Source organism: Podarcis erhardii (genome assembly GCF_964252035.2).
Source record: "Podarcis erhardii genome assembly, chromosome: 10".
NCBI classification, from domain to species: Eukaryota; Metazoa; Chordata; class Lepidosauria; order Squamata; family Lacertidae; genus Podarcis; species Podarcis erhardii.
The window spans coordinates 2113678-2138218 of NC_138500.1; the positions used below are offsets into that span (position 1 = coordinate 2113678).

General features: G+C 43.8%; 2 protein-coding genes across 2 annotated transcripts; both read right to left on the minus strand.

The window, feature by feature from the left end:
* Nucleotides 1-8077: 8077 nt before the first annotated feature.
* Nucleotides 8078-9031, minus strand: LOC309351624 (olfactory receptor 5T7-like; the record flags this gene model as incomplete). Its single annotated transcript, XM_081879415.1, has 1 exon — nt 8078-9031. One exon carries the CDS (start codon nt 9029-9031, stop codon nt 8078-8080), a length of 954 nt encoding a protein of 317 aa, XP_081735541.1.
* Nucleotides 9032-17391: 8360 nt separating this feature from the next.
* On the minus strand, nt 17392-18373 carry LOC309351642 (olfactory receptor 5V1-like; the record flags this gene model as incomplete). Its single annotated transcript, XM_081879430.1, has 1 exon — nt 17392-18373. The coding sequence occupies exon 1, from the start codon at nt 18352-18354 to the stop codon at nt 17392-17394; it is 963 nt and encodes a 320-aa protein (XP_081735556.1). The 5' UTR covers nt 18355-18373.
* Nucleotides 18374-24541: the final 6168 nt, after the last annotated feature.

Sequence of the window (24541 nt, forward strand, 5' to 3'; positions counted from 1 at the left end):
GGAAGTGGGAGAGAGTTGGCAAAAGCTGTGTTGGTTATGTGGAATATTTCCTTACTTATGGAACAATCAAGACAAAAAGTCCCACACCAGTTCTTAGGGCAGGGCTTCCCAATCAGAAGGTGCAGCTGCCCAAATGGTTAGGTTACTCTGCACACACACGCAGAGAGAGCTCTCCCTTTTTGATGCTAACTACTATCCTTTGCAGTAGGAGCAATCGTTGATCCAGACATCACTGGAGGAGATTTGGTCTTAGGGGGCAGAAGTAATGCTGTACTGGGGAAACACTGAATGGAATACCCTGAACCGACCCCTTAAGCTATTCTTGTTGTAAGACAGTGGTGGCCAAACTTGGTCCTCCAGCTGTTTTGGGACTACAATTCCCATCATCCCTGACCACTGGCCCTGTTAGCTAGGGATGATGGGAGTTGTAGTCCCAAAACTGCTGGAAGGCCAAGTTTGGCCACCACTGTTGTAAGACCTCTGAGCAGTTGTGACCACACTCTGTAGAACTCTAGGGGGGCACCAAATACCTGTTTGCTGATTTGAACAAAGAATTTGCATCTCTCTCTCTCTCTCACACACACACACACACACACACACACACACACACACACACTGTATCTTTGCAGCGTTCATGCATCCAGCATGTGCATTTTGCTTCCAGAGTTGGATCTCTTAGCATCTTTGTAGCAATTATTGATCAGTCTGATAGGCTGCTATTCTCAGAATTAAAGTGCTTAGCTCAACTTGCTGCTGCTGTTGTATTTGGGAGATTTGGAAGAACACTTTCATATATAACGAAATCAACTGGACTGCAAAAATGACTCTACAACAGCCATTGATTTTCTGGATATATACATTAGACGCAGGAACAGCACATGGCCTGAACCTAGATCCATGTTTCCCAAAATTATTTGGGTCCCTGCTCCCTTGGTTCCATAACCACATCCCTGTTGTTGTTGTTGTTTAGTCATTTAGTCGTGTCTGACTCTTCGTGACCCCCTGGACCAGAGCACGCCAGGCAATCCTGTCTTCCACTGCCTCCCGCAGTTTGGTCAAACTCATTCTGATCCCCTAATAAAAAGCCTTATTCATAATAGCAGTCTGGATGAACTGCTAACCATGAAATTTGAACCAGTAACATTAGGATCGTGTGTCTAAATGTTCCATTGGACATTGTAGCACCACTTTTCTTTCTCAAACATTTATTCAAAATGTTTAATTCAGTTTATGAACTTGATCTGTCAGTGCCAGCTTTTCAATGTCTTTTTGTCGTTTACACCTACAGTGCCTTGCTGCTGGCCCTTGGCCTCTTAGCGCTCCTGGGAAATTCCCACCAGCCCTCTTGGAGAATCACTCACCTGGAGAATATCATCCTCCTCACTTAGCCATTCTGAGCACTGCAGCCTCAAAGATTCTAAGATCCTCAATTTGGCATCCACACAGACATTCCAGTTGTCACCTTAGGATAATTTATTAAAGAATAAAAAGTAGGGGGGAAGCAGGCAGAAGGTCAAAACAGAATGCAAAATAAACCAGTAGAAATAAAACCGGATGACTCCTAGCCTATCCACCACACTAGAGTCGTTCTAATTTACTCTCAAGTAAGCAGCAAGGATGGGCAGCTCCCCTGGCCATGGGGAGGGAGGAAAGCTGTAGGGGCATCTCAGCTTTTTAAAGTCTCCCCACACCCACACCCCGGGCCGGATTTAGGTTGGATGAGGCCCTAAGCAACTGAAGGTCATGGGGCCCTTGATATGTCCAGCTGTCCTTTGTCAACAACAAATGGTCCCTGTTTTTTGTGTTGAATATATGCTATATGGTAATTGATGGACCTAATAGGTATTTCAAGCCAATTGCACATAACAAAATATGTATTTTATGAAAGTAACTGTTGAACTGAAATACAATTCAGAAGAAGTATATTAATAGTGAAAGAAGAAGTATACTAATAGTGAAATAATCATTAAGCTCTAACTTAAAATGATTGGGGGCCCATGACTTACACCATAGGAGCCTACACAACACAAAACACTGTTGCTGTCTGTAGGTTTTATTTTATTTGTTTTTTATCTTCTATTTTGGAAATGTACATCCAACCCCTCTAAAAAATTTTTTGGGCCCCCAAGGGAGTGGGGCCCTAAGCCATAGCTTGTTTAGCTTATACATAAATCCAGCACTGTGGGATGCCAGAGCCAGTTGCTCAACACCCTCGTGTTGCTCAGTTAAGAATCTTAAGTTCCCCTTTTGCATTTGAAAAGAACAATGGAAAGATATGGGGGAGCTTGACTTAAAAGATGGGGGGGGAAGGCTTTCTTTGCGCAGGTGACCTCTGGCTAAAGTTCAGCTACCCTGGCCACTGATAGACTTCCCCTCCTCCTTTAATTTGTCTAAGCCCTATTAAAAGCTGATTAGGGCAAGGCTACCATGATATGTTGAGGCAGCTAAACCCTTCAGTGTTTTCTGCACTGTGAGACACACTACTTTTTGGTGGGCGGGGGAAATGTCTGTCCTGAATCTACAGCCCATGAGTAAGTCTGAAGCATAAAACCACTTTTGACTAGGGAGGGCATCAAATTCAGTTTACATTTAAAAACAGACTTAACTAATCTGCACTTTCTGAAACACTGGGGGGGGGGGAGGACCCTTCAAAATTTGCACTTCCACGAATTTTGCAATACAGTTCCACCCATTGGTTAGACTTAATTCAGGTCCCACAGTGGCTGAATGTGTGCGCAAATAGATACATTACTCAAACGCATGCATTATTTTAAGGGAAACTGATATGCAAATATCTGTATATTGCCTAAAATTGCCATCTGCTGGGTACTAAAATGCTGGTGAATTTTTTGTGAGTACTTGGGAAAATAAAATAAAATCCCCAAACTGATAATGGAGAACTAAGCTTAAGAGCGGAAAAAGGAGAAATCAAAACTGACACATCACCCAATCCTTACACTGGACACAATGATGTCAACTGAAGCAGTCTGCTTGCCACTTTGAGCATGTCAAAGCTCTGTCGTCTTGTATGGAACATTGAACAGCTTTGCGCCCAGCTGTCAATCAGCCAGCCCAGACGATTCCTTCATTTCCCTGCATGCTTTAACCATCATATACAATATTACGCAGTGGCGGATGTGACGTTTGCATGGTTTTAAGCAAACTGCTGCGTGCAGGTGAGCAATGCCTCCCTATCACCATTGCAAACCCAGCCTTTCCTGGGTTTGGAGGTGACTTTCCAGGTCCTTTAATTTCTCTGCTCCTCACCTGGCAACTTCTGGCCTGTGGAACTCAGCTGGCTGCTGCTGGGCTTGGAAGGATGTAGAGATACTTGGTTTCAGACGCTGACGTTTCTTCCATGTCCCCCATTTGAGGAGGACCAGGCAGGAGGACCTGGTGGCAAGAGAAGGGTGGATGGGTAGCAGAGTCTCCACCTTTTCTCTTGTCAGAACAAGGGATGGACCAGGCTGGGGCTCATCCTCAGCCCAAGGAGTGGTTCCAGTTTCTGGCTGACCCTCCTTGTCCTTCAGGCATCACCATACACCCTATAATTGGTCACAGTTCTGCCTGCGTCTTGTGACCCAAACTCCAGCAGGGAAGAGAGCTTTTATTGTGTGTTTGAGCAGCCCTTGAGGAGGGAAGGAATATCAGGGAGTGCAGGAAAAGACATCTCTTTCCCTTGGGTTTTCCCCTTGATAGAAAATGCTGGTGCCAAGGGTACAGATTAGATCTCAAGGGGATCAGGGAATAGCAGTGTTCAAATGAGGCTCTCAGGGAGGAGGGGCGGAGGAAATGAATTCAATCTGCATTTGATTCACACTTTCCAAAAAAACAGTACGAAGATCAAAACGCAGCCAGCATTTCAAATTTTTACTTCTCCAGATCATACAGGGCAGATATCCAGCACAAGTCATATTTGCAGAACTATACGGGCGAACGTAAAATATGGAGAAAAGGTTGCATTTAAAGGGGAAATGGTGTTTCAAAGAATGAATATATTAAGCAAGGCTGCATACAAGAATGTGTGTGTCAGGAGAACTTTGCACCAAGATGCTGATGAATTTTGGGGAAGACTTAACAAAATAAAGAAAACAGAAAAAGACATGGAAATGTGGATCCATGAAATTAAAAGAACTTAACTGTGGAAGAATGGGAATTTTTTGTTCTCAGAGGACTAAACTGAAAAAATAGGAAACAAGAACAACTGTTTCTGTCTTGGGTCCGGTCTTATTCAACATCTTTATCAACGACTTGGATGATGGACTCAAGGGCATCCTGATCAAATTTGCAGATGACACCAAACTGGGAGGGGTGGCTAACACCCCAGAGGACAGGATCACACTTCAAAACGACCTTGACAGATTAGAGAACTGGGCCAAAACAAACAAGATGAATTTTAACAGGGAGAAATGTATAAAAGATATTTATTAAAGTTTCAAAAAAAAAAAAAAAAAAAAGGTTACAGAATAAGAGAAAAAAGAAAAAGAAAAAGAAAAAATACAATGAAATAAAAACGGTTAAAAACAAATCAATCTTTTCATGTCTTGTCTTTCATTAACTTGTTTCCCTCACCTCCTCACACCTCCCTTTTTTTGTATTCCAGTTCAGTTAGTTAATTCAGCAAATCCTTTCCCTCCTTGTTTTTATCTTAATCCTTTACCTTGATGAATTATAACTTTGCATTCTCACCTAATAACAACCCATTTTTACATACTCCTTTATGACATTGCTGCTAAAACCACTTAACTTCATTCCGACATCATTCTAACATTCATTAATTTTGCAGTATTTATGTAAGTAGTCTTTAAATTTCCTGTAATTAATCTTAACATGTTCTAACCTTATTTTTTCTTCCCATTAACAATCTATCTGTACCTAATTCCTTATAACATTTCTGCCAAAGCCATATAACTTCATTCCACCATTTTTCTAAAGCTCATTAATTTTACAATATTTCTGTAAATAATCTTTAAATTTTTTCCAATCTTCTTCCACCGACTCTTCTCCCTCGTCTCGGATTCTGCCAGTCATTTCCGCCACTTCCATATAGTCCATGACCTTCACCTGCCATTCTTCCAGGGTGGGTAGATCTTGTGTCTTCCAATACTTTGCAATGAGTATTCTTGCTACTGTTGTAGCATACATAAAAAAAAGTTCTATCCTTCTTTAACACCAATTGGCCGACCATGCCCAAGAGAAAGGCCTCTGGTTTCTTCAGAAAGGTATATTTAAATACCTTTTTCGTTTCATTATAGATCATCTCCCAGAAAGCCTTAATCTTTGGGCATGTCCACCAGAGGTGAAAGAATGTACCTTCATTTTCTTTACATTTCCAACATTTATTATCGGGCAAATGATAGATTTTTGCAAGCTTGACTGGTGTCATGTACCACCTGTATATCATTTTCATTAACAGGGAGAAACGTAAAGCATCGCATTTGGGCAAAAAAAATGAGAGGCACAAATACAAGATGGGTGACACCTGGCTTGAGAGCAGTACATGTGAAAAGGATCTTGGTTGACCACAAACTTGACATGAGCCAACAGTGTGACGTGGTAGCTAAAAAAGCCAATGCAATTCTGGGCTGCATCAATAGGAGTATAGCATCTAGATCAAGGGAAGTAATAGTGCCACTGTATTCTGCTCTGGTCAGACCTCACCTGGAGTACTGTGTCCAGTTCTGGGCACCACAGTTCAAGAAGGACACTGACAAACTGGAACGTGTCCAGAGGAGGGCAACCAAAATGGTCAAAGGCCTGGAGACTTCCGGGTTGGCGCCATCGCCGAATGGCGGACTCCCTCCGAGCTCCGGAGGGAGCCTGCTCGGCAGGGGCTGGGTTCTACCGCGCCGGCGACGCGGGGACCCTCAAAAACCATGGGCGCTGAAACCCATGGGCATGGTGACTCGGCGGGCACCGTTTGCGCCCCCGACCCGCGAAGGAGCCTTTTTAAAGGCTACGGAGCGGGTGCCGGGGGGGTGTGGTGCTATGAGTCCTCTGCTTCCCCTACCGAGCGAAGCCGCATGCCATTTGGCGGAGAGCACTGGCTTCTTCCATTGAAAATTCGGATTAAAAAGAACAACCCGTGAGTAATTGGAAACTGGACTTAAAAAGGGGAAAAATTTTAAATTCGGAGCGAGCAGGGGAGGTGCAAAAAGGAAGTCAGTCTCCCCCCTGTCGTAGAGGATTTAAGGCAAAGGATTTAACAACTAAGATCGAGTGCTACCTTATTTTGATAAAGTCACTAATTTCACGGTGGAAAATTATAAGACTGGGCTGGAGGAGAAAAGTAGAACGTGAGCTAAAATGCACCCCCCCCGGGAACCGGGAGCGATCTACGCTGGGAGAGAAGAAACAGAGGCTTTGACAGCTGTCAAAGGAGCTGTCAAAGCTGAAGAATAAAAAGAGAACTTTGTTATGAGGACTTTGCCGGTTACATTTGTTACAAATTAGATATAAATTGTTTAAAACAAGGAATAACAAGTTACTTTGACTGTTGGGTGCGATCTGGGAGGAAACTGAGTTACTATAATCCCTCTAGAGAGGCTGTGGGACACTACAAGTATTGCTGGCATGGAATTTGAATTGGACTTTTTATCTCCTGGGAAACTGCAGAAATGGAACACTATTTTGTCTACAGAGGTCTCTACACTAAAGGAGACAATAGATTTATCTATTGAAGAATGGAAGGGACTTGACGTAAAGTTTTGTTCCTGAATAACAAAGCCTCTGTAGGGGATTTAGAAGCTTTTGGAATTGGAACATTTTTGCAGGAGAGCAGGAAAAGAAACTAGAGGAAAGTGAGGAGAGAGAATAATAAGAACAACATGAACAACAAGAATCGGACAAAGCTGGAAGTGGGAACATTCGGGACATCCAGATTTGAAAGGTCTAAAGAAACAAAATTGGAGTTTTTACTCTTAAATACAGAGATCTGGATGGAAAAAATGGACCTTTTTGAGATAGAGCTTTTCCAAGATTGGACGCTTGAAACTAAAGATGATCAAAAAGACGGCAAAGACTATTAAAAAGACGGCAAAGTGGACTTGTGAAGGATTTCGGCCTAGATGTGGGATCTCCAGGATGACGACAGGCATTGATGGACATTGGGGAACGCAACCGGGAAAGGGGGGAGGGAAATTTGGAATCCAAAGTGTGTTAAATTATATTTTATTCTTTGTTCTATTTTCTTTTATTTTAATCTGTTCTGCATATTAAAGAGGGGAACTCGTGGAAGGGAGCGGGGTCGATTTTAGGGGATGGAAAAACATTCTTAACATTGGGTTAACTATAATAAGTTTAAAATTTGGGGTAAGAACTTGCTGAATCTATTTGAAGGAATTGGAATACAAGAGGGGGTGGGGTGGGGAAGTCCTGGCAAGATGCTAATGAAAATAAGGTTATAAAATGGATGTTTTATTTCTTTTCTTTTTTCTGTTATATTTGAAAATGTTCAATAAATATTATTAAAAACAAAATGGTCAAAGGCCTGGAAACGATGCCTTATGAGGAACGGCTAAGGGAGCTGGGCATGTTTAGCCTGAAGAAGAGGAGGTTAAGGGGTGATATGATAGCCATGTTCAAATATATAAAAGGATGTCACATAGAGGGGGGAGAAAGGTTGTTTTCTGCTGCTCCAGAGAAGCGGACACGGAGCAATGGTTTCAAACTACAAGAAAGAAGATTCCACCTAAACATTAGGAAGGAGTGTGGTGGAGTCTCCTTCTTTGGAGGTCTTTAAGCAGAGGCTTGACAACCATATGTCAGGAGTGCTCTGATGGTGTTTCCTGCTTGGCAGGGGGTTGGACTCGATGGCCCTTGTGGTCTGTGGTTCAAGACAAACCCCCTTGTGACAGTGTGCCATGTTGAATTTGTCAGCTAAGCAGCTCTTCAGACTGGGAGACAATGCAGTTGCTGAACTGGGTGTTGGACACAAGACCCAGTGCAGAATCATGACCTAATTCTTTGGAATCTGTCTAGTAATGTATTGCTGAATTAAGTCTAACCAATGGGAATATGGTGTTAACCACTGTACTTTGACCCCCAAGGGAAATTTTCCCAAAGGCAGGAGACTCTGTTAGTGAGGGAGTTCAGAGCCCTTCTTCAAGCCCCCCAGAACCTTCCTCAGGGCTTCCTTCACCTCCTTGTTGCGGAGGCTGTAGATGACAGGATTCAACATGGGGATGATGATACAATAGAGAGTGGAGATCAGGGTGTCCACTTCCAAGGAGTAGCCTGCGCTCGGGCGGTTGTAGTTCACATTGGCCATCCCAAAATAGATGATGACCACAACTATGTGGGCAGCGCAAGTGGAGAAGGCTTTTCGCCTGCCGGTGTTAGAGCGGATCCGAAGGATGGCTGACAGAATGAAGATATAGGAGATGACCACCAGGAGGAAAGTCCCCAGGCTGACAAACACACTTGCTACATGAAGGGCCATCTCATTGACATAGGTGTCACTGCAGGCGATTTGCAGAAGAGGAGGGACATCACAGAAGATGTGGTGGATCTGGTTGGCCCCACAGAAGGTCAAGTTGGTGGAGAGCACGGTGTGTATAACAGAGTCCAAGAGGCCCCAGATCCAAGAAGTGGTAGCCAGAGGGACACACACTCTTCTGCTCATCAGGTGAGCATAGCGCAAGGGTTGACAAATGGCGGCATAGCGGTCGTAGGCCATGACGGCCAGCAGGGCACATTCAGTCCCTGCAAAGGTCATCAGGAGGAACATCTGGACCATGCATTGGTTGTAGGAAATGGTGTGTCTCTGGTGCCAGAAGTTTGCCAGAATCTTTGGGATGGTGACGGATGAGTAGCAGACGTCCAAGCAGGATAAATGGCTGAGGAAAAAGTACATGGGGCTGTGGAGGCGCGAATCCAGTTGGATCAAGGTGAAGATCACACCGTTTCCCACCAGGGTGAAGAGGTAGATGGTCAGAAAGAGCAGGGAGAGGAAGGACTGTCCCTCGTGGACCCCAGAGAAACCCAGGAAGATAAATTCGGTCACTTGTAGCGTCTGATTCCCGCTTTCCATGGCTCTGTTGTGGTCAGTTTTGAGTGGAGAACAAGAAAGAGAGAGAGAGAGAGAGAGAGAGAGAGAGAAAGAAAGAAAGAAAGAAAGAAAGAAAGAAAGAAAGAAAGGAAGGAAGGAAGGAAGGAAGGAAGGAAGGAAGGAAGGAAAGTGTGGGCAGGGAATGCAGATATGTGCATGGGACAGAGTATTTTTGTCCCTAAAGATCTCTCTGCTTTCATCATTTTCATAGCCTTAACAAGAGCACATTTATAAATTCATTTTATAAATTATGTGCACACACACACACAAAAAAAAGAGGATGTGTTACTGCCCCAGGCGGGGGCATATTTAACTTTTGGGGGTCTGCAACTGATGTAACAGCGAAGCATTTTGTCATAAGTTAAGCTGGCACAAAGAATCTGGTGCTAATAGAATTTAAGATACAGAAATAGGCAGCTGAGCCCGAACCTTGCTCTCTATTCCCTGCTTGGAGAGGGCGTCCCATTGATTTGGAAGACACATCAGTTTCTCTAGGAAGGAGGTCTTCTGCTTAACCTTTAGACCCATAAACTCATCTAATAGTTGAGTGGGAAGGGATTCTGAGGGTCATTTAGTTTAATGCAGGGATCTCGACTAAAGCATCCATAACTCTTCTATATTAAAACAAAACAAATTCCTTCCAGTAGCACCTTAAAGACCAACTAAGTCAGTTCTTGGTATGAGCTTTCGTGTGCATGCACACTTCTTCAGATACTTCTTCAGATACTTCTTCAGATGTGTATCTGAAGAAGTGTGCATGCACACGAAAGCTCATACCAAGAACTGACTTAGTTGGTCTTTAAGGTGCTACTGGAAGGAATTTGTTTTGTTTTGACTATGGCAGACCAACACGGCTACCTATCTGTAACTCTTCTATATTAGTTCATATTCTTTCTTAACAATAAAATTATATTATTTTGATCTCTTCCTGGTGGTTTTTTTTTGGGGGGTGTTGTTTTTATAGCTGGGATACCCTCCCACAAACTTACCTCTGTGAAGTAGGAAAGGTCTTCTTCAGAAAGAGGATTAAACCAGGAGCAGAGCAGTGAGAAAGATTGGGCACATCTACATTTATGTTCCTTCCATCAAACCACACCTGGAATACTCTGGGACCTTTCTAGTTGCCACACCTTTAAAAATAAGAGAGAGTTGGATTTCTAGAAAAGCAATTTAAGGGATTTCTGGAACTAGAGCAAGCATGGGAGGTAGGGATTGAAGCAGCACATGTTGGGATACTGCCAGGGAGACAAAGGCCATCACTGCCTCCACGTCGACTCCGGACGTCCATCGGCCTCCCGTAGATACAGTATCAGCAATTAGCGACACGAGCTCCAGAAAATAGCTTTCCACATTCCAGAACTGATGCACGCTCTACCAGCAGATAATGCACAGCGAAAGTTGCACTCAGGAGAGTATCATTTAGAATGTTTATTCAGCGTTGGTCAGAACAAAGAAAAAACATGACTGCCTGCTTCAGTCTGCTCAGGCACAGAGAGAGAGAGACAACAGCTCTATCAAAACAGAAACATCCTGTGAACAGGAAATACGCAGACTCTGTGACACAAACATCCTGCTCCCTTTTAAGGTGGAACGGAAATATCCTAACAGCACAGTGTATCAACTCAGCGCATGCCATTCAAAGAAAGATCTCACAAGGCATGCAGGTAAAATTTCTAAGGTTAAAAGGAAAAGATGCCATACGGGGGGGGGGGGGAGCTGATCAGGTATTCCATTTAAGATCAGAGTGAATAAAGCCAGACTTACCTCCTGGTACAATGATATCTTGGTTCTCAAACTTAATCCGTTCTGGAAGTCCATTCAAAAACCAAAGGATTCCAAAGCCAAGGCGCGCTTTCCCATACAAAGTAATGCAAAATGTTCCAGACTTTTAAAAACAACCCCTAAAACAGCAATTTAACATGATTTTTACTATTTAACGAGACCATGGATCCATAAAATGGAAGCAATAAACAATGTACTGCAGTCACGCAGTCCATCAGGAGCTGAACTGGGTTCCACATAGTCACAAAAACAAAACAAAAAAGAGCCACAAGAACATAAAATAAATAGCAAAAACAGACAGACTTCAGCGTAACACTCAAAACGGAAGTGTGGCAACTCTCATCTCTTGTGGGGGTGCAATTACTGCTAGTACCGTCCGTTAAGAGTTTGGGTGTAATCTTCGACACCTCCCTTTCCAAGGAGGCGCAGATTGCACCTACAACAAAGGTGGAATTTTTTCATCTCCACCAATCTAAGCCGTTGGCTCCTTACCTCTCTCACCCTGACCTAGCCACTGTGATCCACACGACGGTCACCTCCAGACTGGATTATTGTAACTCGCTCTACGTGGGGCTGCCCTTGAGACTGACCCAGAAACTCCAGCAGGTGCAGAATGCCGCGGCGAGACTCCTTACAGGGTCCTCATTGTGGGATCACATCCACTTGATGCTATACCAGCTGCACTGGCTCCTGGTAGGGTACAGGGTCAGGTTTAAGGTGCTGGTTTTAACCTTTAAAGTCCTATATGACCTGGGACCCTCGTACCTACGGTACCTCCTCTCCTGGTATGTCCCACGGAGGACCTTACGGTCTTCAAACAAAAACCTCTTGGAGGTCCCGGGCCACAACGAGGTTAGGCTGGCCTCAACCAGAGCCAGGGCTTTTTCAGCTGTGGCCCCGATCTGGTGGAACTCTCTGTCACAAGAGACTAGGGCCCTGCGGGACTTGACATCTTTCTGCAGGGCCTGCAAAACTGAGCTGTTCAATCAGGCCTTTGGCCAGGGCACAGCCTGACCCCCTCTTTCTGTAATCCTCATAGAACTCTAGCCCAATGGTTGCCACTAATTTGATTTGAACTGATTTTATAATGAATTGATTTTAGAATGCTGTATTATTTTACTGTTGTTAGCCGCTCTGAGCCCAGCTTCGGCTGGGGAGGGCGGGATATAAATAAAATTTATTATTATTATTAACGTGGCACTAAAGTCGAAACTGGAATCCCGGTATATGCTGACAGCTATGTTAGCATGGACAATCAGCAGACTGCAAAGCAACAAGTGCTGGCATTTGGAAAATGTTACATTAAAGAATGAAAATGTCACTTGGGACCTAGCAGACCTAGAGAACCTAGAGAATATTTCCATATCAATAATTCTGTAGAGTTGATGCAAACTACTATATGAAAGACTCTTGAGAGTCCCATGGACTGCAAGAAGATCCAACCTCTCCATTCTGAAGGAAATCAGCCCTGAGTGCTCACTGGAAGGACAGATCGTGAAGCTGAGGCTCCAAGACTTTGGCCACCTCATGAGAAGATAAGACTCCCTGGAAAAGACCCTGATGTTGGGAAAGATGGAGGGTGCAAGGAGAAGGGGAGGACAGAGGATGAGATGGTGGGACGGTGTTCTTGAAGCTACCAGCATGAGTTTGACCAAGCTGCGGGAGGCAGTGGAAGACAGGAGTGCCTGGCGTGCTCTGGTCCATGGGGTCACGAAGAGTCGGACACGACTAAATGACTAAACAACAACTATATGGGATGTTTCAAAGGCAGTAATGAGAGGTCAAATAATTTTAAAAGACTCATACTTGAAAAAATAAAACAAAGGGAGAAGGCATGCAACAATTAGAAAGAAAGGAAACACATAGCTATGTTCTTTACAAAAAATTATAGAAAGAAAATATGATCTCATAAACTGCACTCTAACAGAAAAAAGCTAAGATGTGTTAGACAGTGTATCTTCAATGAAAGAAACAAAGCTGGCAGATTGTGACCATATTTGTTTGTTTAAAAATAAATAGTAAAATAATTGGGTCCAACAACGAAAGACCAACGAGGATAACTCGATGGCCCTTGTGGTCTCTTCCAACTCTATGATTCTATGATTCTATGATTCTATGATAAACTGATAATAGGATCTGATAACGTCACAAGTGAATTTTAAAAATTGTATGAGAAATTGCATGCATCTGATTGTCCCAAAAATGATGCTATTGAAGCATTTAATGATGTCTAGCCCAATCTGATTCTGATAAGCACCAGCCTCCCATAATGATCTCTGAGCTCCACAGTATTGTCAGTGAGATTTTTTTAAAAATAGCCCCTGGACCAGAAGGCTTCACAGCCGATTATTGTAAGAAATTTGAACAAGTCTCCTGCCCATGTAGCTGTAATGTGTTCACTGTGTACATCCAGAAGTTCTCCCTTTTGCTAAGATTGTTCTGAGAACCGCAGCTGGTCAGACTACAGAGATGCCAAGAGATCCAGCAATAGTATAGAATAGAATCACAGAATCCTAGAGTTGGAAGAGACCACAAGGGCCATCGAGTCCAACCCCCTGCCAAGCAGGAAACACCATCAGAGCACTCCTGACATATGGTTGTCAAGCCTCTGCTTAAAGACCTCCAAAGAAGGAGACTCCACCACACTCCTTGGCAGCAAATTCCACTGTCAAACAGCTCTTACTGTCAGGAAGTTCTTCCTAATGTTTAGGTGGAATCTTCTTTCTTGTAGTTTGGATCCATTGCTCCGTGTCCGCTTCTCTGGAGCAGCAGAAAACAACCTTTCTCCCTCCTCTATGTGACATCCTTTTATATATTTGAACATGGCTATCATATCACCCCTTAACCTCCTCTTCTCCAGGCTAAACATGCCCAGCTCCCTTAGCCGTTCCTCATAAGGCATCGTTTCCAGGCCTTTGACCATTTTGGTTGCCCTCCTCTGGACACGTTCCAGTTTGTCCGTGTCCTTCTTGAACTGTGGTGCCCAGAACTGGACACAGTACTCCAGGTGAGGTCTGACCAGAGCAGAATACAGTGGCACTATTACTTCCCTTGATCTAGATGCTATACTCCTATTGATGCAGCCCAGAATTGCATTGGCTTTTTCTTTTTCTCATGACCCTCTCTCTGACCAGCCCTGCCGGATGAGATGTAAGGTCTGTCTAATTCAGAATCCTTCTCTTAGGGATGCCTAAAGAAGTCAGTCTTGGCCCATTGTTCCAAGAAATGGCCCGATGTGTTATGTACGTAGTTAAATATGTATTACGAGGGGGGTTTTTCTCTTTAAAGTTGCAGATTTCTGCAGAATGGGAGAGAATTATCAGTAGAAAATATGTGCAAATTGCAACCCCCTCCCTTTCACAAAGTGGTTCTCAGATTCTGCCAGAGAAGTTGACTATCAGAGCACATGAGCAGTAGCCCTCCAAAACAGATATTCCCCAGGGCCACATGACTAAAGTCTAGCTACCCTGGCTAATAGCCATTGATAGACTTTTGCTCCTCCCCATATCTGCCCAAGCCCAATTTAAAGCTTTTTAATGTAGGGGAATTACAGCATCTCCAAGCAGCCAAACCCAAAAATTTCTTATGCACCGTGAGAAGCTGTTATTTTGGAAGTGTGAAGCGTGGCGAGTGACTGTCCTGAATAAATAAATAAGGCTGATGCATAAAATCACTCTGGGCTTGGGATGGGGAGTGCATTAGATTTGCATTCAATGGCAAACACACCTCATTTGCACAGCTTCCAAGGTTCTGAAACAGCCACCCTTTGAAACCTGAATTTTGCAATACAGTTCTCCGGTCATGTAACACATGTAAAAATGCATTATACAGTGGTACCTTGGGTTAAGAACTTAATTCCTTCGGGAGGTCCGTTCTTAACCTGAAACCATTCTTAACCTGAGGTACCACTTTAGCTAATGGGCCCTCCGGCTGCCACTGCACCACCAACGCACGATTTCTATTCTCATCCTGAAGAAAAGTTCATAACCTGAGGTACTATTTCTGGGTTAGCGGAGTCTGTAACCTGAAGCGTCTGTAACCCGAGGTACCACTGTACTAGGAGAAATTGCTTTGCAAAATTGCAACAAACGAATACTCGTGTATATACTGTATTAGGAGAACTTTGCACTAAAATGCTGGTGAATTTTCGTGAGGCCTTAGCAAAGATTCCAAACTGCTGTTAAAATGTAGAAAAATGAACTTAAGAGTGGCGAAATGAGAAATGGAGCGGAACTGAAATTTGGAGATTTGCCCATCTTTGCTCTGGACAGAGCAAACCCAGCCCAAGCACATTGCTTAGGACTGTGAGAATTCCAAAGCTTTCCTGACCTGCACTGAAAAATGAATCATTTCGTTTTCAGTTTTAAACCAGCCAGCCTGGATTATTTCCCACTATGATTTCTGGTTTAAACCTCTGGAATGATGTTAGACAACCTCCAGTTAAAATTTTTTCCTGGTTTCAATCAAAGTGGTGCATGGAGACGAGCAATTCCTATCCTACCCCCATTGCAATTGAAACCTTTCCTGCGTCTGAGGGCTACTTCATGGGATCCCTTCATTTCCCTTCATTTCTCACCTGTCACCTTCCTGCTGCATAGATAATGGTGGGGCACCTGTTGCCCTTGGAAAGATGTGGAGAAAGTCAGTTTTAGATGCTGATGCTTCTTCCAGGTAACCCAGTGAGGAGAGTCAGGCAGGAGTTCTTCCCAAAAAAAGGTCCCCAGCTCTTCAAGCATCAATCACATGCCCTAAAACTAAGCTGCACCCTGCTTGTATTGTGTGGGTCCAACTCTGGCAGGAAATCAGGTTTATACTGAGTTCTTCAGCTGCCCCTGAAGAACACACATTTGCATCAGGAGAAAGAAAAATCAAGGAGTCCAGAAAAAGATTTCTCTTCTCTCTCTCCCCCCCCCCTCGGGTTTTTCTTTTAATTGGCAGAGAAGTTTGGAGTCGTGAGCGAAGGGTGGGGACCCAGGGGGTTGGGGAATACCAGTGTTCAAACCAGGCTCTTGGTTAGGGAAGGGGGAAGAAAATCTATTCAATCTCCATTTAATTTACACTTTCTGAAGCAATACGGGAATCAAAGCACAGCCCGCCTTTTCAATTTGCCCATCTCCAGATCTTGCAATGCAAATCTCCAGCCAAGTAAGGTGCAGAAAAAATGTCTGAAGTAGGGTAAAGCGTGGATAAAAGGGCATAAGTTGCTGAAAATAACATACAAAAAATGAGGAGCATTTTAGGGGGAATTGTGTGCGTGTTTTTAATAATGTTTTTAAAAGATACAGAGTATCAAAATAACTGTACAGGATAGCTTACAAAATACTAAAGGCACTTAATTTTAAAAAATAATATAATATAATACAGAATGATGCAATAAACAAACAAAAGGTCTGGATGGGGATGGGAAGGGTACTGATTAGGAGCTTAATTATACACACCTGAACAGTAAACAGAAAATCAAGAGTATTGTCTTGAGTTTATACGTTGGTGTACAATGCAGAAGTAAAGGTAAAGGTACCCCTGCCCGTACGGGCCAGTCTTGACAGACTCTAGGGTTGTGCGCCCATCTCACTCTAGAGGCCGGGGTCCAGCGCTGTCCGGAGACACTTCCGGGTCATGTGGCCAGCATGACATCGCTGCTCTGGCGAGCCAGAGCTGCGCACGGAAATGCCGTTTACCTTCCCTCTATAAAGCGGTCCCTATTTATCTACTTGCACTTGGGGGTGCTTTTGAACTGCTAGGTTGGCAGGCACTGGGACCGAACGACGGGAGCGCACCCCACCGCGGGGATTCGAACCGCTGACCTTTCGATCGGCAAGCCCTAGGCACTGAGGCTTTTACCCACAGCGCCACCCGCGTCCCTTTGTACAATGCAGAACATATAGTCAAATCTGCTTCGTTTAACGGTTAAAGTGTGTACGTAACTAAATAAAAATAAATAAATAAATAAATAAATAAATAAATAAATAAATAAATAAATAAATTTTTATTTATACCCCGCCCTTCCCGGTTCAGAAAACTGGGCTCAGGACGGCTAACAACAAATTTAAAACACTTAATTGATGCAACAAAAAACAGCATAAAATACAATATAAAACATGAGTAACAATAAATTCAGAATTCAAAAATCAATTTAGGGGGAAAATCCATCCAATAAACATTAGATGATCACCACGCTAGCTGGCTAAACTAGTCCTATGAGGATGAGGGAGGCATATGCTCGATTCATATTCTGTTTTAGCTGCAAGAACAAAGTTGTGCGAAAACATGTGTAACCACACACTGCAAGTAAAGTAAGATAACTGCTAGAAAAACTGATTCTAAAAGGGCAAACCTATTTTAATAACTGGTTGAAGTCTTCTTGTAATCTTTGTAATCTTTCAGTGTATCTGAGGAAGTGATTTGCATGCTACTTGCGTGTCAATAGTTTTGCACTTTGTACAACCCTCAGAGCACCTTTGGAACAGATGAGCAAAGAGGCCCTCTTGATAGAATAAGGAGCGGTGCTGCTAATGTACAGTTCAAATGATTATCTAGTGGTCTGATTTCCACACCATTTGTTAGTGAGGGGAATTATATCCCTTCTTCTGACCCCCCAAAACCTTCCTCAGGGCACCCTTCACCTCCTTGTTGCGGAGGCTGTAGATGAGGGGGTTCAGCATAGGGGTGATGATGCAGTAGAGTGTGGAGACCAGGGTGTCCACTTCCAAGGAGTAGCCTGCGCTTGGGCGGTTGTAGTTCACGTTGGCCATCCCAAAATAGATGATGACCACAACTATGTGGGCTGCGCAAGTGGAGAAGGCCTTGTGCCTGCCAGTGTTAGAGCGGATCCGAAGGATGGCCGACAAAATGAAGATATAGGAGATGACCACCAGGAGGAAAGGGCTGATCCCCACAAAAATGCTTGCTGCATGAAGGGCCATCTCGTTGACATAGGTGTTGCTGCAGGCGATTTTCAGCAGTGGTGGGACATCGCAGAAGATGTGGTGGATCTGGTTGGCCCCACAGAAGGCCAGGTTGGTGGAGAGCGCAGTGTGAATGGCAGAGTCCAAGAGGCCCCAGATCCAAGAAGTGGTAGCCAGAGGGACACACACTCTTCTGCTCATCAGGTGAGCATAGCGCAAGGGTTGACAAATGGCGGCATAGCGGTCGTAGGCCATGACGGCCAGCAGGGCGCACTCAGTCCCTGCAAAGGTCATCAGGAAGAACATCTGGGCCATGCACTGGTTGTAGGAAATGGTGTGTCTCTGGCGCAAGAAGTTTACCAGGATCTTGGGGATGGTGACAGATGAGTAGCAGACGTCCAAGCAGGATAAATGGCTGAGGAAAAAGTACATGGGGCTGTGGAGGCGTGAATCCAGCTGGATTAGGGTGAAGATCATGGAGTTTCCCACCAGGGTGAAGAGGTAGATGGTCAGAAAGAGCAGGAAGAAGAAGGACCGACCTTTTTGGACCCCAGAGAAACCCAGGAAGATGAATTCGGTCACCACCAGCGTCTGATTGCTGCCTTCCATGGTCTGCATCAAGGTCAACTCTGAGAAGAGAGCAGCAAGGAAGAGAGATAAATGCAGACAAAAGAAGCTTCCAGAACACACACATGTGAAATCATGGGCAGAGGTGGGTTTCTTTGTTTTTTAAAAGATTTTTGGCAGACGGTAACTGAAAGCATCAACATAACTGTATGGAACAACCTAACATTTGCAGAGCAAAACATCCTCTTGAATTATATACCCAGCACATGGAACCTTAGAAAAGGACAATTTGACTGGACTCTCTGTGCCCTTACCACAGCAAAAAGAGTGATGCTGATGAATTGGACTGGATTGAAGACTTGTACAAACTTAGAACATATGAACAACTTGCATATAAATGCAGAGTAAAGGGCTGAATGCCAGTACAGTCATACCTCATGTTACGTCTGCTTCATGTTACGTTCTTTCAGGTTACGTCCCACGGCAACCCGGAAGTACCGGAAAGGGTTACTTCTGGGTTTCGCCACTCACACATGCGCAGAAGCACAAAGTGACATCACGTGCATGTGCAGACGTGGCGAATCGCAACCCGCGTGTGCACAGATGCGCCGCTGCAGGTTGTGCTCTTTTCATGTTGGGAATAGACCTCTGGAATGGATTCCATTCGCAACCAGAGGTACCACTGTATTTACATTGTGAGGGAAAAGCAACCAAGTGGGGACCTCTTGAATCCACACATCTTCATCTTGACGTACAGCTCATATTTTCCTAGACAACTAGGATGCATTTGCAAACTGCAATCTTGGGAGAAAAGCAAACTGCATCTTGGGAGAAAAGCAATGCCAAACCTAGACAGCATCTTAAAAAACAGAGACATCACCTTGCCAACAAAGGTCCGTATAGTTAAAGCTATGGTTTTCCCAGTAGTGATGTATGGAAGTGAGAGCTAGACCATAAAGAAGGCTGATCGCCGAAGAATGGATGCTTTTGAATTATGGTGCTGGAGGAGACTCTTGAGAGTCCCGGTGGAAGAAGATTGGAAAAAAAAAAAAGTTTATTTACAGAAATATTGTAAAATTAAGGAATGTTAGAAGGATGTTGGAATGAAATAATGTGGTTTTAGCAGAAATGATATAAAGAATTAGATAAAAATTGATTTTTTAATTGGCGAAAGACGAGAATGTAAAATTACAGTATATTAAGATAGATTATTAGGGTAAAAACAAAGCTGGAAAGGATTTGCTGAAATATCTAATTGAACTAGAATACAAAAAAAGGGAGGTGTGAGGAGGTCAAGGAAGTAAGCAAAGGAAAGAAAGTTATGTAAAAGTTTGAGTTGGTTGTTTTTTTGTTTGTTTCCTGTCTGTATTTTTTCTGTATTTTTTGTTTGTTTTTTGTTCTTCTTTTGTGTGTGTCTTTTTTAACTTTCTTTTTGTAATCTTTTAAACTTAAAACCTGAATAAATATTATTAGTATTTTTTTTAAAAAAGAGAGAGTCCCATGGACTGCAAGAAGATCAAACCTCTCCATTCTGAAGGAAATCAGCCCTGAGTGCTCACTGGAAGGACAGATCCTGAAGCAGAGGCTCCAAGACTTTGGCCACCTCATGAGAAGAGAAGACTCCCTGGAAAAGACCCTGATGTTGGGAAAGATGGAGGGCACAAGGAGAAGGGGACGACAGAGGACGAGATGGTGGGACAGTGTTCTCGAAGCTACAAACATGAGTCTGACCAAACTGCGGGAGGCAGTGGAAGAAAGGAGTGCCTGGCGTGCTCTGCTCCAGGGGGTCACAAAGAGTCGGACACAACTAAACGACTAAACAACAACAACAGCATGATAGGTCTGTAGATGGGGGACTCTGCCTCCAACCACCTAACTGGGATTTACTATATAGGTTTCCTATATGAAAAAAGAACATTAATTGCAGGTTTGTTGAAAATCTTGTCTGAGACCACAATGGGGGAAACTTGGGGGAAACCTGTAAGGGTCATCATTTTAACGGAGGCCAAAAGAGACGGGTTTAGTAACTGCCTGAATTTGAAGTCTGATTTGAATTGGGAAATAAATATTTAGGATCCTCCATTCCAACCACATGGAATTCAGGAATCTCAGCTTAAACATCCCTGAACCATCCCTGAGGCCACCCAACCTCTGTTTAAAAGCCTCCAAAGTTGGAGAGTCCACTACCTTCTGAGAGAGTCCGTTCTGCTGTCTAACAGCTCTTGTCCTCATAGAGTTCTTCCTAATGTTAAGTCTGAATCTCTTGCCATTTGTCCTATCAAAAAATATTACTGAGCTATGTAGTTGGAGGGGGGGGGATTTGTTTAAATAAAAAGCAGATTACTGCAGAACAGAACAGAAATATTGGCAAAAAATATAGGAAATTAACAGATGGGCTCATCCCAAAGCAGTCAGCTGGATGACACCAAATAAGTTGAGCATTGGGACACTAAGGCAATAGTTCTGCCCAGCAGATGTTTTTCAGTGATATGTAACATTTCTCTAACTTTTAACTATCCTGGCTAATAGTCCCTGATATACTTTCCCTGCTTCTTTAATTGCATCTAAGCTCCTTTTTGCAGTTGTTTAAGGTAAAGCCATTCTGGCATTTTGAGGCAGCAAAGGCCATACATTGCTTATGCACTGTGAGAAGCAGCCCTTTGGGGGTGGGGGTGGCATCTGTTCTGAACCTACAGCTGATGAATAAGGCCGAACCATAAAACCACTCTGGGCTAGGGGTGCGGGAGATACTAAGATTCTGTTCCGCTCCCCCACTTTCCTTTTCCTTCTGTGATGGAACCCCTATTTGGGGACTTCCCTGGCTTTTTTCTGGCCCACGTAGGACCAGTCTGGATAGTTGGCCTTGGTGAAGATTTGACATTTGCTCCCCCCGAACAGTTTTTGATCTGGGCTTCCACTGAAATGAGGCTGCATTTTAAGTTGTACTTTAATCCTGTTTTTAAGTTGTATTTTAATCAATTGGTTTTATACCGGATGTTAGCCGCCCTGAGCCTGGTCTTGGCTGGGGAGGGTGGGGTATAAATACAATTTATTATTATTATTATTATTATTATTATTATTATTAGGCAAGCCTACTGAATCAGCTCTTTCTGAAACAGCATGCAAACTGAAATACAGCCACCCTTCACACTTCAATGCAGTTCCCCTGTCAAGTAATGTGTACAAAAATGTGTATACTGGGTCTGTGGACACGGGTACACACACACACACACACACACACACACACACACACACTGCAGATAACATGCAAACATGTGTTATACAGTGGTACCTCGGGTTACAGATGCTTCAGGTTACAGACTCTGCTAACCCAGAAATAGTGCTTCAGGTTAAGAACTTTGCTTCAGGATGAGAACAGAAATTGTGCTCCGGCAGTGCGGGGGCAGTGGGAGGCCCCATTAGCTAAAATGGTGCTTCAGGTTAAGAACAGTTTCAGGTTAAGAACGGACCTCTGGAATGAATTAAGTTCTTAACCAGAGGTACCACTGTATTGGGGAAAATTGCTTTGCAAAAAGGTGTACATTTGGCAAAACAAAACAAAAAAACCACACTAACTTTGCACTAAAATTGTTGTGGTTGTTAGAAATAGAATTTGTATACCACCACCCCCATATCTCAGGGTGGTTCACAGCATAAACGATTTGTCCATCCCTATTCTGGACACAGAGAATCCGACTCAAGCAGGTCGCTGAACACTCTGAACGCTTTGAAGCTTTCCTGTGCTGCGCAGAACATGGAATTGCTTTGTAGCCAGCTGTAAATCAGCCAGCCTGGATTATTTCCTCTTTTCCCATATTGATTCAAACATCCTGCCCAGTGTTAGACAATGCCCAGTTTGCATGCTTTTAAACAAACCAGTGCACGCAGACAAGCAATTCTTCCGCCGGACCCCATTGCAGATGGAACCTGCGCAGGTTCCCTTATGTTTCTGCTCCTCACCTGCCATCTTCCTGCTGAATGAACTCAAGTGATTGCTGCAGAGTCAGACAATTGGTGGGGAGAAAGTCAGATCCGGGTGCTGCTTCCAGGTGACCCAGGAGGAGAGCCAGACGGGAGGGACAGAGAAGGTGAAGAGCGACAGAAGGTGTTTGTGGATTTCAGGGTCCCCACCTTCCACCGTGCCAGGACTGGAGGCAAACCAGGCTCATGTTCTGCCTAAGAAAAGCTCTCCATTTCTGGCTGTGTTTCAGGCACCACCTCATCTCATAACACCTGGCTGTGTCTTGCCTATACAGTCTGTGGACCCAACTCTGGCAAGAAAGAAGGTTTTTATTGTTTGAGCAGCCCTGAAGAACATGCATTTGCAATGAAAGGAAGAGAGATCAAGAAGCCCAGGAAAAGACACCCCTCCCTCTGGGCTTTACGGTATTTTTCGCCTGGCAGAAAATGCTGATGGCAAGGGTATTGGGCAGCACCCAAGGGAGTCAGGGAATTGCAATGTTCAAATCAAAAAGGACTGGCTCTTATTTAAAAATGGGGAAGAAAGTCAGTTTAGCTTTCATTTAATTTCACCCTTTTCCATTTTTTTTTGGGGGGGTGTCAGATGGCAAAGGTGGTTGCTCACGAGTAACCAGGCAGAACTCCGACCTGTCTTTTACAGGTTTTATTTAGGTGCAAAACTATTTACAGTGCAGAACCCAAAGTTCATGTCTGCCTCAATCGCTAGCAGAATCCGGGAGTGCTTGTTTCCTGGACCTCCCCCAGCATAAAAGTCTCGTTATGCCCAGCCTTTTCCTTCCCTCTTTTTGCGCCTTAGACTTCTGCGCAGGGTGGGCGACGGAATGGGCGTGCTTCCCTCCTGGCCGGCTTGGCCAGGAGCGGTGCTGAGGCTCCCACCAGCATCCTCTGGTCCTTTCCCCTCTTCCCCAGTGGAGGTGGGGCTTTCCTCATCACTGGAAGAGGAACTGCTTTGCGAGATTTTCAGAGGCTCCCAGTAACACAACTGCCCCTCTGTTTCCTGCCCCTGTTCTGATGGCAGTTCCATGACAGGCGGGGATTCAGCTGTCCAGTCAGGGAATGCATACAAATATGCCTGGATAAGTAGGCATATGTTTCCAGAAAAGAGATGGAAAAAGCATTTCTTTAGTGAGAAGGAGAGCATAGGAGAAATTTGCATTAACATACTGGTGAATTTCCATGAAGACTTTAACAAAACAACAACCAACCACAATCTAATGTGGAAATGTGAAGAACTGAATTTAAGATTGAAAACTGAAACCAGAGGCCTTTCTCTTGGGTATGGTTAGCCATGTGGTGTTAAAGAAGGATAGAACTTTGTTTATGTATGCCACAACAGCAGCAAGGATCCTTATTGCAAAGTATTGGAAGACACCAGATCTACCCACCTTGGAAGAATGGCAGATGAAAATGACAGACTACATGGGACTGGCAGAGATGACGGGCAGAATCCGAGACCAGGAGAAAGAGACAGTGGAAGAAGAGTGGAAGAAATTTAAAGATTATCTTAAGAAATATTATAAAATTAATGAAGGCTAGAATGACATGGGTTGAAAAATAATATGGTGTTCAGAGATGTTGATTAAGAAAAGGAATGGAATTGATAAAAAAAAACTTTGGGAAATAAGGGAATGGATTTACTGATTGGATAATGAAAATAGAATACAGAACGGGGAGGTATGAGGAAGTCGGGGAAAATAGGTTGAAAAAATAAGGCTAGAAATTGTTGTTTTTTGTTTATGTATGTTTTTGTTGTTGTTGTTTGTATTTACATGTTGTTATTGGAAATCTTAATAAATATCATTTAAAAAAAATGAATTTAAGATTGAAAACTGAGAAACAGAGAGAAATCAAGAGTTTCTCTTGGGGAATAACTTTGTAGAGACTCCATCCAATGGCAGAGAAGGTTGTCTGTGCAGCAGCCAACCAGGGACCACGTGAGAAAAACCACTAGTCTTAATCTATTTATTTAAGAATTTTCCTACTGTGGTAGACTTTCAAAGCAGATTCTTACTCTATGAATCCCATTCAAGCAGAGAAGACCTTGGCAAGGAGATGTTGGCTGCCCAGAGGATCAGCTCAGGGAGGGCATGGACAGGCAGGTGGGCTCCTAGCAAGAGTGGAGAGGCACAATTTTTGTGCTCCCCTGGGCCTGGGCCTTTGGCGGAGACCAACCTGGGCAACCCTCAGGTACACCCCTGCGTTCAAGCATGGTACCCAAAACAGAAATAACCTGGCCTTCCTCCAGTGACGCTGGAGA